Genomic DNA, 16,860 nt, shown 5'->3' with positions numbered 1-16,860 from the left:
TGCATAGAAGAAAACTGGTGAAAGGGAGGAGCAGAAGAATTAATAAAGAGCAAGTGAAAGGTATCTGAGAATGCTACCACTAGAATTGCAGACCCTCTGACTATGAGGGTCAAAAAAACTGTCTGGATCTGAGCTAGATCTCTCAACATCTCTATAAAATATCCCCAGCGTTATAATGGTACACATTTGTAATTCCAGACTAGGGAGGTAAAGAGATATGGATCCCTGAGGCCAGGTGGTCCACCAGCCTGGCCTGCTTGGCAAGTTCCAGGCAAGTGAGAGACTCTGTTTCCACAAAAAGAAGAGATGGTAGATAAACATTGAAAAAAACATCTGACACTGAGTAATATTGACCTCTGGTGTATACACACACACACACACACACACACACACACACACACACACACAGAGTGACAAATTAGTTACATAATTAAAATATCTAAATAAAGCCAGGGCAAACCACCATTCCAAGTATATGAATCATATGTATTAATGGAGCACAGTGGACACATGGAACAAAGTGTGTGATCCATTTCACTTAACCTGTAAAGGGGGAACATCATAGGCTAAATTACTATGAAGTTCAGTCACTTTCCTAAAGAACTGCAACAAGTAAGTGACAAGCTAGTCTTTGAACAAAAGCAGGCTAAGCTCCAGAAGAGTCATCCTGTATATACGGTAAACACAAGACACTTTCATATTTTCGTGTGCCTATTAAGGCCCTGAACACAATTCTGGATAATATGAGGCATTGTGGATCAATATGCTACCAGGCTTCATAGTAAATCAGTGACTAATAAGCCTCAGGCACTCAAGGCTTAATCAGCATGACATCATTTACCATGAGATATTAAGGGTCATCATGCTGAAGTCAGTACAACCCTGATCTCACAAAAAAGTACGAATAAATTCAGTTGTTAGGCTCAACATTCTGCATCTCAGGTTTCCTAAACACAGTCTTGCTTTCTCTGGCCACAAGTCAAGGAATATGAAATAAAAGGGTAACACAGACATAACCGATTACTACGTGTTGGTTCGTTGTTGTAAAAATACTGATTGGGAGCACAGTGCTTCAATAATTACTAAACAGACGTACACATACCAAGATGCCTGGTGTCACCATTCCCAGTAACAGAATCAGATTCATTACAGGATTGAAGATGTACCAAAAATTTAAACATTCTCACACAATATTCAGTGATGGTCTCCATAAGGAACCCATATAACTGACAGCTCCCAGTTGTGGTGAAGAGTTTTTAGCTATCTACTTGACACAAACTAGAATCACCTTGGAAGAGAGTCTTAATTGAGCAGTCACCTAGATCATGTTGGCCTCTGGACATGTCTATAAGGGACAGCACTGTTTGTTGATTGATGTGGGAAGACCCATTCCCCATTGTGGGCAATACCATTCCCTAGGTAGGCAGTCTTGAACTGAATAACAGTGGAGAAATTCAGCAAAGCTTAGACAAGCAAGCAAGCAAGCATAGATGGATGCATTTCTCTTTGCTTTTGACTTTGCATGTGAAACAAGTAGCTGTTTTAATTATTGGCCTTGACTTCTTCACAATGATGGGTGTAATTTGGACATATGACCCAAATAAACCATTTCTTCCCTAAGTTGCTTTTCCTCAAGGCATTTTATCCCAACAACAGAAATAAAATTAGGACACTAGTTAAACAAGAATAATTCTACTGTTCATTTAAAATCATCTGAGGCACAAGAGTTTAATTATGAAATCTTTAGATCTATTTATTTCAATAAAAAATAAAATACTTACATTATTAAGAGAAGAGCATACTGGTTTTTCTCCATAAAATCTTTGGGAAAGGACAACTGTAAAGGAAGTTCTTTTAAAGAAAGAGCAAAATATTAAAGATGGAGAGTCATTTAAATGTAAAAGTATAAGATTCAGAGAAAGCTGTTCTTGCAGGATGTAGCATGTGCCAAACTTTACCATAGTCATCAATGTGAAGTATTCTAATCTCTGACTTTGCGAGCTTCTTCTTCTGGATAGTTTCTTTCATCAGAGAGTTGCTTTCCAAGATGAAATACTCTGAAAACCAGAGAAGAAGTGTCTGTGGAGCACCCAGCCCTAAGGTTCATCCACATCATACCCTCCCCGCAAGGTTCAGGGACCACTGTGGAAGATGGGAAAGAAAGACTGTGAGAACCAGAAATCAAGGTAGGCCAAAATGAAACAGTGTCATCTGGACATGACAGATGATGAAACCTTTGCTCTCATGAACTCACAGCCTCAGTGAGTTTCTGGAGAAGGTCAAGCCAGTGAACCTTCCAGCAGGGAATGGCGAGGGGCTCAAAAATCCCCATTCATACGTAGCCAGGGAGCTATTGATTGCTAGTTGGGGGGTGGGGAGGGAAGTTTTCTCCAAAGGTATGGCCCTGGCTAGTTGATCATGCTCTACTAGATATCTCCACACCCAAGAGTATAAGAGTAACATAAAGTGGCCTTGGTAGATTCTAGAAAAATAAAAGGCCATGAAGTTGAAGGGGGTACATGAAATGAAGGAGTTGGATTTGAGATAAATTAGGGAGAAAACTAGGTGGGTTGAGTATGGTCAAAATACATTGTATGCATCTATGAAATTCTTCAGTCATAAAACCTTAAAGCATTCTTCAAACCCAAAGTGGCATACAGCTACCTTCCATTCAATAACTAGGAATCAATCCACTGTCACAAACTATCACCAGGTTGCTTCTACTTGTCAGGTCTCATGGCATGCATTGAGGGAAATTTCTAGTTACTCTTCTAAATCACTATAGGGGGCTTCCAACTGAACTTCTTCATTTCAGTGAATTTCCTCCCATTTGTTCCAGTACATCAGAGTTACCATTTACATTTCAAAATAAAAGTCTGATCATGCTACTACTCTCCTTTAGAGTATTTAAATATTGCAAAATTATCTAGCAATAAATGAGATAAAATTTGAATCATTTAGATACCAATATAAAAATTCAGGAGGAGAACAAAATGTAGTCAGTAGGAACAACACTGAAATGACCTACACTATATCAGTCTCAGATGAGAATGTTAAAATTATAGCCCAACTGTTCAATAAGCTGGAAAAAGCACAAAATCATATTCCAAAATTAAACATGCAAAATATGAGATATTTGGTAATTATAGTCTAAGATCAAAAATATGCAAGTGAGACCAATAGAATATGAGATGCTGCAGAAGACACCGATGAAGTGAAAATATAACAAAAATCTAACAATCAAACATTTAAAATTTGACTGATGGTCTTGGGAGAATGTTCAGCAGGTAAAGATGTAAGTCTTCAAGCCTTAGTAGCTAAGGCTGATCCTAAGGACCTACATGGTAGAAAGAGAGGGCAAGTTGTCCCTGACCTGTACATATGTGCTGTGTGACATGATAATACCACAAAATAAACAAATAAATGTAATTTAATTTTTTAAAGTTGATTGACTATGAAAAACACATAAGTAACTTGCTAAATTTTACTTATTTTTTGTTTAATATAAAAATACATATGGGGAGACTTTACATACTAAAATAAGTGTGTGTGTGTGTGTGTGTGTGTGTGTGTGTGTGTGTGTATGTGTAGATATCCCAGACATATACCATAGCTTTTATCTTAGGGGCCATATGTTTTAACTAGATTCAATCCTAGGTATTACATCAATATAATTCTAATTTTAAACTACTTTTAAGCTTTATCATGTTTTGTAAGATATTTGAATACATATATATTCATGTAAGAGATATATATATATATATCTCTTACATATATATGTATGTAGGCATGGTAAATTGGCTCATTTTAAAAGTTTGCTTTGTGATATGTAGGTTTTTGCTTATTTTTAAATATGTTCTCATATAAAACTATGTCTTCTGCAAATGAAGAATAAAGGCAGTTGTGCTTATTATTTATTTTGTCTTTGTCCTGGCTGAGTCTTTGAACAGAATGTTGTAGAGAAAAGATTGGGGAAAGCTAGCTTGCCCCACTTGATCACACAGGAACATCTGTCTTTCAGTGTTATACATGATACCAGCTATAGTATTTTTGTGGATACCATCATCCAATTTAGAAATTCTCTTTACATATTTTGTAGTGCCCATTTGAAATTGTTGTGATTCTATTATTAAATGTTTGTCAAATTTATCAAATGTTAATTTTCTAAATTCTTTGTGATTCTCATATAAATATGGTGGATCACATTGACTGAGGGTATTTCAGCAACATGGAATGGGTAAAATTTGTATAACATCATAAAATGTTAGTCTTTAAGCACAATATCTAGTAAACTAGTTTTATAACTAAATTCCTGAGAAATTTATTTCTGTTCTTTTCTCTCTCTTTTATTCGTGTGTGTGTGTGTGTGTGTGTGTGTGTGTGCGCGCGCGCGTGCGCGCGTGTGGTGCGGTATATATCTTGTAGAAGCCACAGAACAACCTCATTTGTTTCCTCGGGTGCAGTCCACTTTTGTGTTGTTGTTTGAGACAGGGTCTCTTATGGTCCACAGGATCTCTTACTGGCCAATGAGCCCCGGGTATCCTCCACATGCTCAGAATGGGATTAAGTGTGTCCCCACAATGCTCTGCTTTTCTTAAGGCAATTCTGGGGACTGAACTCAGGTCCCTGTGCTGGCAAGGTAAACACTTCATCAAATGAGTCTTTCACCCAGGGCTGTTTATGAAATTTTATTTGATTCTGAATTTGGAATATAGGTAATAGATGGCATAGGTGTTCTTTTTTTCTAAGATATGTTCTCATTATGTGCCCATGCTGGATTTGGACTCTTTTTGCAGCCTAAGTTTATCTCCAGTCTGAGATTGTCCTACTTCTGCACCCCAAATGATTGTACTAAGATGATGAGATGTTGGTGTACATTACTCATGTATGACTGTGGATACTATAAACTATTTTCTAGAAACATGCTTGTGTGTAAGTATTCTGGATGGTCAATAACATTCACTCATTAAGCAGTTGCTGTGGGAGTGCGCAGCCATACCAGTTAGTAAAGGCTTTCATTTTTCTATTTGCATTTAAAATATACTTGGTTTCCATGTGTACTGTGGTTTACTTCTTGTCTGATGAGACATATGTAGTTACATTTTATCATGTATGTGCAATGGGGTGGATATAACCCTTTTCTGTTGTTGATAATTCTTCCCCCTTATCATGGACTTTCTTCAGTTTGATTTTTCTGATCATCATTGTGGTTTTTTGCTGTTGTTGTTGTTATTGTTAGGATTGATCTTATTTGTATTTTTCTTCATTTTATGTTTTTAATGATTTTTTTGGATTATTTTATAATCTATTTTTACAAGTCCTGTTGCCTTTCTGATCACAGCCAGATGCAGATACTGACCAATCATCAACACAGATTCAATGACTGACTTTGCTTATTTTTCATGTAGTACTGGAAGGTTTGGGTTTTATTTATTTATTTTTTCTAATATTTTAAATCTGCAACTTTCAATACTACTTTGATTGTATTCATTCTGCATTTTGTTTTCATTTCAAGTATTTTGTTTTTATTAAATTCCTTTATAACCACATCCTATCTGCTCTACTGACCATCCTTGCATTTCCTATATTTTAATTATTTACTTACTGTGCTGCTTTTGTTTGCTTCGCTGCGGATGGAGCCCAGAACGTCACACATGCCAGGTAAGTGTTTTTTCACTGGGCTCTATCCTCAGCCTCAGAAATCAAGAGAAATGGTCACATTCTACCACAATCAATTCACTTCTGTGATGTGTTTATCTAAGTTATTCTATTATTAATAAAAACTTGGGAGTCAATATTGGGATGCAAACCTATTAGATCAAGAAAGCAGCGGAGAAACGACAGCTGATTCTTTCTCTCCACATCCCAGATGGAAAAGACCAAGAAGTCTCCCTAAGCCTCTCCTTCTCTCTTCCTCTACCTCACTATCTGATCTCCAAAATCTCTATGGCTCATTCCAACTGGCCAGTGGCTGACTCTACACCTTGATTCAAGGTTTAACTTTACTAGCAGTGTAGGATTGTCAGGGCAAACAAATATCCCACTACATTTCTGTTTATTCAATTGAATTATGATTTCAATGTATGATCCCATTCCCAAACAAATTTCTGCTTCTTAAATATTGTTCTCAATAACAAAGATTGTGGAGAATGTGCCATCTGACCTTCCTAAAACTCAACCACCTCATGGTATTGAAATTCTACAACATTTTCAAAGAAGCCATCAAAAACATTTCATAATAAATATTTTAAAATATGAATCCATATTTCAAAATTTTAATTATATTTCTATTGAGATATTCAGTGGCCCATGTATGTAGGCATGTGCATACCAAGGCACACATGTGCACGTCAGAGGACTTTGGGGAGTCCTTTCCTTCCACCTTGTGTGCCTGGGGAATAGAAATCATGAGCTTGACAGCAAGCATTTCTGCCCACTGGACAGTCTCACTGGCCCTAGAAAAGCAAATTCTTACCTTCTACAGGCCACTAACATCAACTGTTTGATTTCTAAACACTAGCATTTAGGCACATTGAATAGATAACACAATTACTTTTTGCATGTACAAGGTGCCAATGTCACTTGACAATGTTAGTACAAATGACATGACATTAAAGTTTGTTAAATTTTTATCTTTAAGCCTCTAAATACATATTATATCTAATATTTTGTTCTATAAATGTGCAGTAAATTATTATACTTTAATTAATAATTAAGTAAATGAATACAAACATCTAGGGGGACCATTGTGGATATATTTTAGTGGTAATAAGTATATAACTTATTATAAATCACCAGTGGGGAAAAAGATAATCACAAGTAAACTAATTACATCACTATAACAGGAGTTGGAATTTTTTTCTATTAAATTAAATGGAATTAATTTACTCATGAAAGAAATGTCTCTCTACGAGCACAGAGAACTAAATTATAGTTGAAAAACAAATTTAAGAAGGATTTAAAACATTTCAAAATAGTATCATCATACCATAAATTACACTAAATTCAGAAAATATGTTTAGTAATAATAACTTGTTCTCAAGACATGACTTAAAGGTGAGGTAACCCTAAGACATTCAGTTAAGTGTAAAGATCAGGAAGCAAAGAGAAAATAATGAGAACAGAAAATTGTGAAGGGAATGCAAAGGAAGATAATTTAGAAAAGAATAAAAAGGAGGCAAGGAAAAGATGGAAGACAGAAGAAAGGAAAAAGGGAAGCTGGAAAGAAAGAGACAAAGTGAAAGAAACAGGCAACAGGGAAGGAACAGGCAGGAAAGGCAAAGGAAGTGACAGGAGACTATCCCCATGATTTACCTATCAAAATCATGGAGGAGCTTAGCCCCCCAAATCACACATTAATGGGATTCAGAGGACAGAAACTGGTGTTTAAAGGGAAGCCTCCATAATGGAATGCTGTTGGCTGTAAGCAGAGCAAAGACACAGACAGACAGACAGACAGACTATTGCCTGGTTTTTCTATGAGATGCATTGCTTGCCTAGGAACTGAGAACAAATGTGGCCCAACCCCAAACTGGAGCTATGGGGTGTACCTGCCTTGGATGCATCTTTGTGAATATGGACAGCAAAGAAGAAAGGATGTTTCAAACATTAACTATGTAGGAATGTGGTATTTATGCCACGTCTGAAGATCATGGATATTTTAATGTTTCTTCTTTATTGTATATAGAATGTATGTTCAGTATAGAGCATTTGGAAAATATTAAAACTGAAACAACAATAAAATTACCTGAAAGGTTCCCATGTCAAATTAAGATCTCTGAATATCTGAGATAATTACCTTGTGTCTTGTTGTTTTGTTTTTGAGACAGAATCTTGTCATCCAAGTTAACTCTCAACTCACTATTTTGCTAAGGATGACCTTGAACTTCTGGTCCTCTTGCCTATACTTCCAGAGTGCTTGTATCAGATGAATGAACCACCACACCCAGGTTATGTGGTTCTAGTGATTGAACTTGGTACTTTGTGTATGCTAAGAAGGTATCCTAACACTTTATATGTTTTTGCAATTTTATATAATTTAAAATCATCTATATCTTTGTTTTACAAATTTATATTCAGATTTATTTCTTAGCTTTAATTACCAAAAGGAAAAATAAGATAGAAAAAAATGGATGATAGAAAAAAATGGATGCTGATGATTTTACGTTCCTAAATGTTCATTTCTCTGTATATTTTTACTGGAAGAATATGTGAGCCACTTCCTACAGTCATTATTAAAGTAAAGCTTTTGTGTTATTAATTTCTTAGGAAAGATATTAGATAATGTTTTATTTACTCTGTTTTCCATGTTGGTTAAATAGTCTTATTTTTCTTTTTCCAATTTTGTTCTCATGCCATATTTTACTTCATGTGGCCCAGAGAGAAGTTAAGCCTGTCTCGTATATGCTTTTGTTTTTTTCAAATCCAGTCTCACTTGTCATTAAATAAAACCGTGGTCTTCCTAAATAATTATCTTTTAAAAGAAAAACAAGCATCTGACCTCTGTCCATCCAGCCAACTAAAAGTTGTACTTCTTGATCATGAGGCAATTACAGTTGACTTCTTGGTAGGAATATTAGCAATATTTAGCAACTTATCTAGAGAAATGTTCTGTAATTACCAGTGATGTTATAAAAACATAGCTTTGTAATAATGGAATAAAATTAAATCCATATCTCATCAAGAATGTTCTTTGAGTCACCTTTTGACAGAGGTCAAATATGCAATGTGACACTAAGAGCTGTTAGCTATCAGATGTCATAGGTCATAAAGATATCTGTTATTGTAAATGCATTTGTTCTTTTGCTCCAATGAAAGTGATCCTCAGAGCTATTAACTTCCATGTTTCCTCCCTCAGAAGGTGATGGTGGAGTCATTTTATACAATGATTCTGTATATGCAAAGTTAAAGTTTCTCTCTATTTGGGTAACTCAACTGAAGTTGTTATAACTATCTCTGCTTGGATGATGCATTCATAAGTAGGCTCTCCAAAACTGATGCTCTGATTACTGAAATGCTTAACATTAAGTGAAGGCATGGCTGGTTTTAGACATTTGCTATTTCTATGAATTATGCATATTATAGAATTTAATAAAAGTAGTAAGTAGGTGATTCCAATTTAATTCAATATAGAATATCTTAACTCTCACACATATTGCAAATGACCCTATATATGTGCAAAAATAAAAGGATTATCACTGTCAAAAATTAATTATCTTTGCTATGAGTAGAGAGCAGATTCAATCACTTACCACATCTCCTTTAAGATACATTTTGAAGATGAGGATAAAGGAACAATGAAAAATTGAAATAGATGCTGAGCTATTTATCAGCCATACAAGAAAACAACATAAATTCAGGATCTTTCTTTGTGGGAGCAGGCGATGAATCTCTATATAGTAGAACTGGATGAGCCAGGGCTGCCTTTCTTTTCTTGGAATGGCACATGTCCTCCAGTTTTACATATTTCCATCTATAGCCCCATCTAATGAAGATTGCTACTTTAGTAAATGTGACTCAGGATAAAACCCTGACAGAAAAATATTCTAGGCTCAAGCTGATTCATTTGATTTCTGGCTCTATTAAGTATTAATAAAGCTATGTCTAAGTCCTTTAATCTTGCTGTGACTCAGTTTCTTTATATGGAAAAGTAAATCATAAAACAAATTATCTCAGGATGTTCTCTGACTTGAATGAGTCCTACATATTTAACATTAAGAATATATAGCTTACAGGGCTGAAGAGATGGCTCAGTGGTCAAGAACTACTCTTTTTTGCAGAAAATCTGAGTTCAGTTCCCAATACCCATGATATGTAGCTCACAACCACCTGTAAGTCTGCTTCTAGAGGATGGGGGCACCCTCTTCTGGCCTCCATTGGCATTTGAACACACACAGCATACATTCACATCCACATAAATAAAAACAAAATTAAAAGATTATACAGCATATGATAAATCATTGGAGCATAAGAATTCTGACTTTGTAAATTTAGAAAACAAAAGAAGAAAACAAATTGGAAGACAGGGATGAAAAAAGAATGTAATACAAAAATTCAGTCTCTGATCAGCTCAACTGGGGACTGCAAAGATGATTCAGCAGTTAAGAATGCATACTGATCTTGCAGAGGACCTGAATTTTCTTCCTAGTATTCACAGTGGACAGCTCACAACTGACTGTAAGTCCTGTTCTAAGGGATCTAATGCCTTCTTTTAGCCTCCATGGGCACTTCTGCCCTCATATGGTATAAATACACATACAATAGACATGCAAATACATATATGTACCATCAAATAAAAAATGAATCAATAAATTTTGAAAAAAAGACTGACTTGATCATATACTTTCTCATACACTCTACTTCAAGTTCTTAAATACACAACCATCTTATCAGTGAAACTCTAGTCTCTACAGCATTATTTGATAACATGGGTGGCTAGTCAAAAATAAAGTTGGCTGAATATATAAATGAATAATCAAAAATATTCACACATAAATACATATATATGAATGTATATAGTGACATCTGCATATCTTGTACAAATAAGATAAAATAAACCACATAAAATATTTCATAATTTTTCCAAATATTTTATGACTATCTCCAAGCTTCATATTACATTAACCAATGGATTAAAACATGTTTTCTGATCGGTGTGCCACGTAATCCCAGCATCGGAGCAGAGCAGCAGATACTGTGAGTTCGAGACCACCTGGCTACCAAGTGAGCTCCAGGAAAGGCGCAAAACTACACAGAGAAACCCTGTCTCAAAAAAAAAAAAAAAAAAAAGTTTTCTGTTTCCAGAAAGGAGAAACTCATGCCCCCTACCCCCAAGGCAAATAAGCAAATAACATTTGCAATATAAAGAGATATATTCATGACCTATGAATCATGATAATCTCTATAAAAGGTATGTTATAGAACATAACCTACATGAGGCTCAAAAATGATGCATAAACTCAAAGGCAAACAGGAGGGAATGGACATAGGTTTCAATCTTTCTTCATTGGTTGTAGATATAGCAGTTGTCATGATCTAACCTAAGCTGTAACATGATCAGACTACTACCTTTACCGTTTTATTAACATACATAAAATCAACTTGAAGGCCTCTAAACACATTATTTATGTTAAGGATCCCTGTGAAGAATGTTACAGAGGGCATGACACCCAGAATTAAAACAAACAAATGAACAAATAAAAACAAAAAGTTGCCTATGATCAAGGCCAAGCATATAATTTCCCCAGCTGTCTTCCTTGGCACTCACTTGATGGGTTGTCTGTACTGTGGAGGCTGACCACTGGGACTCTTGGACCTGGAATTTAAAAACACACACACACACACACATATATATATATAGGTTTTTAAAATCATGTAAGGTGGCTGGGAAGATGGCTGAATGGGTAAAGGTCATGCTTATGACCTAAATTATGCTTCTCAGGAAGGCCATGTGGCAGAATCCCCTCCCCATTTTTTTCAAATGGAAGTACTTTACATCTAAAAATACAAAAACCCAGATTCAAAATAAACAGAATTCATGCCACCCATTATATTTCAAGGGGATATATGGATTCCATTTCATATCTGAGAAGTACACTGCCACATTAAAGGAAAAAAGAGGTAGGCGTTTTAATACATCCTTGTAAGTTTTCTCTAAACATATCCATGTAAGAGTATGGCATGAGGTCAAGAGACAAAAGAAGGAATAAGGGGCAGAGCCACTGCTCAACTCCAAATGAAGGAGAGCAGAGGAAGCGAGTTCACATAGCTCCCCAAATCCTTGTATGCATGGGTATGGGTATTCTGTGTGAGCCGGTCAATCTGTGTGCAGGTAGAGGTCAAAGGACAAGCTGGGCATGGCTCTTCAGTTACCATTCATCTTTTTTTTGTTGTTGTTGTTGTTTTTGATAATGTCTCTCACTAGCTTGGAATTTGCCAAGTAGGTTAGACTGGATATCAGCCCAAGATATCTATCTGGTTCTCTTCCCCAGCACTGGGATTAATAATGCATGCTGTCATACTGGACATTTTTTTTTTCCAGTTTGACTTCTAGGGCCCAAATTCAGGTCCCTGTTCTCACAAGGAAAACATTTTACCAATGGAGTTGACTCTTTTGTTCCCATTGATCCTAAATCTCTTAACATTAAAACTACTGTTTAGGAGGAAGGCAGACATTGCTTTCTTTAATAGACAAATTGTTATTTTGCTATGATTTTGTCAAAATAATTGCCCAGCTCTTTAGATTCCACAGGTTCAGATGTTCCTATAGATTATACATCCACTTTAATTTTTAAAGATTTCTATTTGAGGGTCCTGGAGAGATGGCTCAGCAGAACATGCATTGTCCTTGGAAGAACCTAGATTCAGTTTCCAGCATCCAAGTTGAGAAACTCACTATGACTTACTCCAGCTCCAGGAAATCTGAAGCCTTCTTATGGCCTTCTCTAAGTGAAATAAGTGTCAAATCAAAGCAAATATCTAATTTATAAACACCTATTAACAATTAAACTGTTCAAACCAAGTATATGCAGTGCATCCCATTGAAAAGCATATACTATCTAACCTTCACAGAATAACAAGAAATGTTGGTTCATGGGACTGAAGCTGGCATCAAAATATGTGCAATCATTTTTCATAAAGTTGCATGAGATGCAAACACGATTCAACAGTCCCTCGGTAGAAGCACTGGGAAAATAAAACAAAAATGAGAAATAATGTTAATATAGACACTTGAACTTCATGGAATCAACATTTAAATACAGTCAAAAAGAAAATTTGCCTCACAGCTGCCATAGAAATACTTTCTAACCTGTGATTCATCTAACACATGCAAAACCATGTTTCATGACTAATGTTATGACATATACATTTTTCTTCTGGGGATAACATTGAAATTATATATGTGCATATAAATTGTAGGTGCATATAACTATAAATAAATTTCATGGGATTCATATAATTTGTTGTTAACTCCATTTTTCCTTTTAATATTTATTTCATTTTTATTTATGTGTATGCCTATGTGTATATGTGCATGTATATACCTGAGGAGGCCAGAAGAGAGTGTCTGAGTGCTGGGAACTGAACTCTGGCTCTCTGCAAGTGCAGTACAGACTCTTAACTGCTGAGCTATCTCCAGCCCCTACATTTTCTCCATAGGCATTTGTATGTACAGTCTAAAGGAGAACTTCCTCATAGAGTCACAGATAAAGCAATCCTCAACGAATGTCAGCCAAGAGATGAACAAATATTTCTACAACTTTCCTCACATGAAGCTCATAACTTTGCAACCTCAACAGTCTAAACATTAGAATACAGCATCTTAAATTTTTGTATCAAAGATGGCCACTGAGATTTTTAAATAAAGAAACCACAATTGTGTACTGAAAATACATAAAATACTACTGACGTACCAGGTCAATGGGAAACCTTTTGTCTTTATTTTATGACAATGGTGCTTTGGGTAAGAAGGTATGAGAAATTCATTCAAGAATAAACCACATATTAATTCCTTTTATTTTATAAATAGTTCTGAGTACAGTATTAGCCTAGTTAGCAGATAAAAACCTGTGCCTTCTTTTCCCCCAAAGAGAGGAGTGCTCATGTTAGATGTCTTAGGGAGGTATCAGCAGCTAATGGCTCCTGAGGGAAGGAGAGACATTTTCTTGTGTGGTTTAGCCACTGACAAGTTGCCCATGTTCCTATAAACAACCCTAACAAAACTCTGTCTGTGTGTGTCTCTCTGTCTCTGTCTCTGTCTCTCTCTGTCTCTGTCTCTCTGTCTCTCTCTCTTCACACACACACATACACACACACACACACACACACAAGTAGAAGGGAGACTTGGGACGAGGAATAAGGCCAGCAGGAGCGGGAGGGGTAAAGGTAAGTGAATATGATCAAAATATATACATGCATGAAAATGTCATGATGCCAGTATTATGCATAATTAATACATAGTATCTAAAAGCTTTTAAAAAGCTTATTTGAACAAAGTGTTCTCAAACACAGTTTAGAATGGTTCATAATTTTAGATACACATGAATGTGTGAATAAAAACCATATTGATTTTGAAGCATAGTATATGACAATCCTGGGAAAAAGAGAAGAGGTGTTAGAATGGACACACAGATGGGAGAAGGAACTCAGGCTTAGTGTTATTTGTAGCCCTCAGAGCTACAAATTTATAGTTGAAATTCTGTGAGATCATCACAATTCACAGACATATTAGGCACTTAAAAATTTACCCTTTGATGACTTGTGAGATAATCACATAAATTTATTTGAAATATGGTTATGAATTTTTCCATTTAAATGATTTTTAGGGCTAAGTTCAGTTTTACTAAATATATTTACAGTGATTTTGAACTATTATTCCAGAGAGATTTAGCAGTTTCTGGGTTTCTTATACTTTGCCAGTGGTAACAAGATTTGAAGCCTTTCTGTCTCTCTGTCCTTTTCCATAAATTGTCACATCCAAGCTCTTTAGAGATTCACATTGGTATTTAAGACTTCTTTAGCATGTATGTACGTGTGATATGAATGTATGTTCAGGAACACTTTCCTGTGTTGTGTTCAGGGTTCTAATGCTGATGTTGGGTGTCAGCCACTATTTCTCCATATTTTTTTTGAGACAAAATCTCTCACTCAACTCAAAGCTGGCCATTTCAGCTATGTTGCTGACTGGGAAGTTCCATGGATCCTCTTGTGTTTCCACCCACCCAGCATTTTGATCATAGGCATACACCCACACATTTTATATGGGTGCTGGGGATCAGAACTCAGATCCTCACGCTTGTAATGCAAGCATTAGCTTGTTATCTCCCTAGCACCCTTTACACTACTCAACATTCCTGAAACAAATCACACACACACAATGCTTTTAGACAAAAATACACACACAAGATTTGGTAACAATTCTGATTCTTCCATATATTAAATCAACCACGGGGCATTTTTTCCAGCTCAGGCAACATTGTGATTGAGTTTTCTGGGTCAAACTCCATCTTACTGTCAAGCCAACTGGTACTTCATGAGCCATGTGTTCCCTTTATAGCACAGTCCACTGCACTAGTCCAGGTTATGGAATATTGACTGCTGAGGCCCAATCATGAGACAAGTAACCACACAGATCTAAGCAGTCAATGTGCTTAAAGTCACTTTTAGACTAATAAGAGCAAAGAGCCTCAAGTATGTTCATCCAATGACCTTGACTGAGGCTTGGCTCCAACAGATACTGATTTTTGTTTTTTTTTTTTAATGAAAGTAATAAAATATTGTCAAGTATTTCTACATCTCTGAAACATTGTTCATAGTTGTGAGAGTTAGTTTTCATTGTCAAATTCATATAATGCAGGGTCTTAATGATGACTTATCTGCATTTGATTGGCCTATGAACATGTCTCTGAAGGCTTTTCTTTTCTTTTCTTTTTCTTTTCTTTCTTTTCTTTTCTTTTTCTTCTTCTTCTTTTTTTTTTTTTTTTTTTTTTTTTTTTTTTTTTGGTTTTTCGAGACAGGGTTTTTCTGTGTAGTTTTGGTGCCTATCCTGGATCTCACTCTGTAGACCAGGCTGGCCTCAAACTCATGGAGATCTACCTGGCTCTGCCTCCCAAATGCTGGGATTAAAGGCGTGTGCCACCGCAGCCTGACCCTTAATTGTCTTAGTTGATAAAAGATCCACCATGAATGTGAGACGTAACATTATCCAGGCTGTGTGTTCCTGTGCATATATGCACTTTTGTGGAGGCCAGAGGTTGATGTGATGTCTCCAAGTGCTCCCCAGTCTATTTCATTGGACAGTCTCTCTTTCTGAACTAAGCACTTACCTACTCTGACGAGTTTAGCAAGCCAACTAGCTCTGGGGACCCCATGTCTTCACCTCTTAAATGCTGGATTTTTGTCTACCCAGCTTTTGCATAGGAGTTGGAAATCCAAACTCTAGTCCCCATGCTTTCAGTGAGCACTTTATCCCCAGCCCTCAATATACATTTTTACTCTCAAGAGAAAGCCTAGGCTACTTGGTAAGAAGGAGAGGTGAAACTTCTTCAAACAGGGTGAATTTCCACTGAGAATAACCACAGCAGCCTTGACATGTTTAAAATAGTTGTATGAAATGGAAATTAGAAAGTGCATGTAGAATCTAGAAATAATAGGGCCTTTGCCTGCCCCAAATAAAAAGCCATTTTTTTTTTTTGTGAGATCCTGTTGAGAGCTTGCAGAATGAGGAGACATTTTAATGCTGAATAGCTGAGCTCTTAAGCCCTTGATGAATTTAGTTTTATATTTGGGAGTCCTGGGCAGATATGAATATTCACATATATATTGTTTCATTTTACTTAAGCAAAGAACATTCTAGACTCAGATAAGGCTACCTTCTCCAAAAATCTCATTTAATTTTATGAACCTCAACACAACAAGAACAAAAAAAGAGAAGAAAAGAAAAAGACAAAGAAAGAAGCCATTGCTTGCTAGAATTTGTATTCAAAATCCTATCCATCATGCTATTATGTTATACAGGAATAAATTATATTTATGCCACATTGATTGACATACAAAAAACTCAACATGAGATGGTGCAAAAGGAAAGATTGCTAGGAAAATATGTAAATGTCTGTAATGTGGGGAGGTGAGAAAAGCCACATCCATATGCACAAATGTACTGTAAAACTATAAAAGTGGATAAATAAAAAGAAGAAGCGACATAGAAATCTTCAGTCAGAGAATAATTCTACAGGCTCCCAGAGGGTCACAGCCAAAGGACCAGAGTAAGAGCATAAGGTTCTTTCTTGCACAGATTGGCCATAATGAAAATTAAGCCAGGTTTTCCGCATGTCTTTCTTCATTGCTGTTTTTGCAGTGTGA

The 16,860-nt window shown here is 36.0% G+C and overlaps 1 protein-coding gene across 3 annotated transcripts in view; it reads right to left on the bottom strand.

Moving 5' to 3' along the window:
- Dpp10 (dipeptidyl peptidase like 10) overlaps positions 1-16,860 on the bottom strand; it is a 1,509,398-nt gene that overhangs the window by 31,427 nt on the left and 1,461,111 nt on the right. For all 3 annotated transcript variants that reach the window (XM_028883881.2, XM_028883880.2, XM_028883882.2), the window contains exons 16-19: positions 12,563-12,684; positions 11,267-11,314; positions 1,959-2,057; positions 1,782-1,851 (exon numbers count right to left, since the gene is read on the bottom strand). In XM_028883881.2, the coding sequence (XP_028739714.1) occupies positions 1,782-1,851; positions 1,959-2,057; positions 11,267-11,314; positions 12,563-12,684 (339 nt within the window). The remainder of the gene's footprint in view (positions 1-1,781; positions 1,852-1,958; positions 2,058-11,266; positions 11,315-12,562; positions 12,685-16,860) is intronic.

Source organism: Peromyscus leucopus, chromosome 15 (genome assembly GCF_004664715.2).
Source record: "Peromyscus leucopus breed LL Stock chromosome 15, UCI_PerLeu_2.1, whole genome shotgun sequence".
Taxonomy (NCBI): Eukaryota; Metazoa; Chordata; class Mammalia; order Rodentia; family Cricetidae; genus Peromyscus; species Peromyscus leucopus.
Note: the sequence above shows the minus strand (reverse complement) of the source record. Positions and strands in the feature narration are given on the sequence as shown.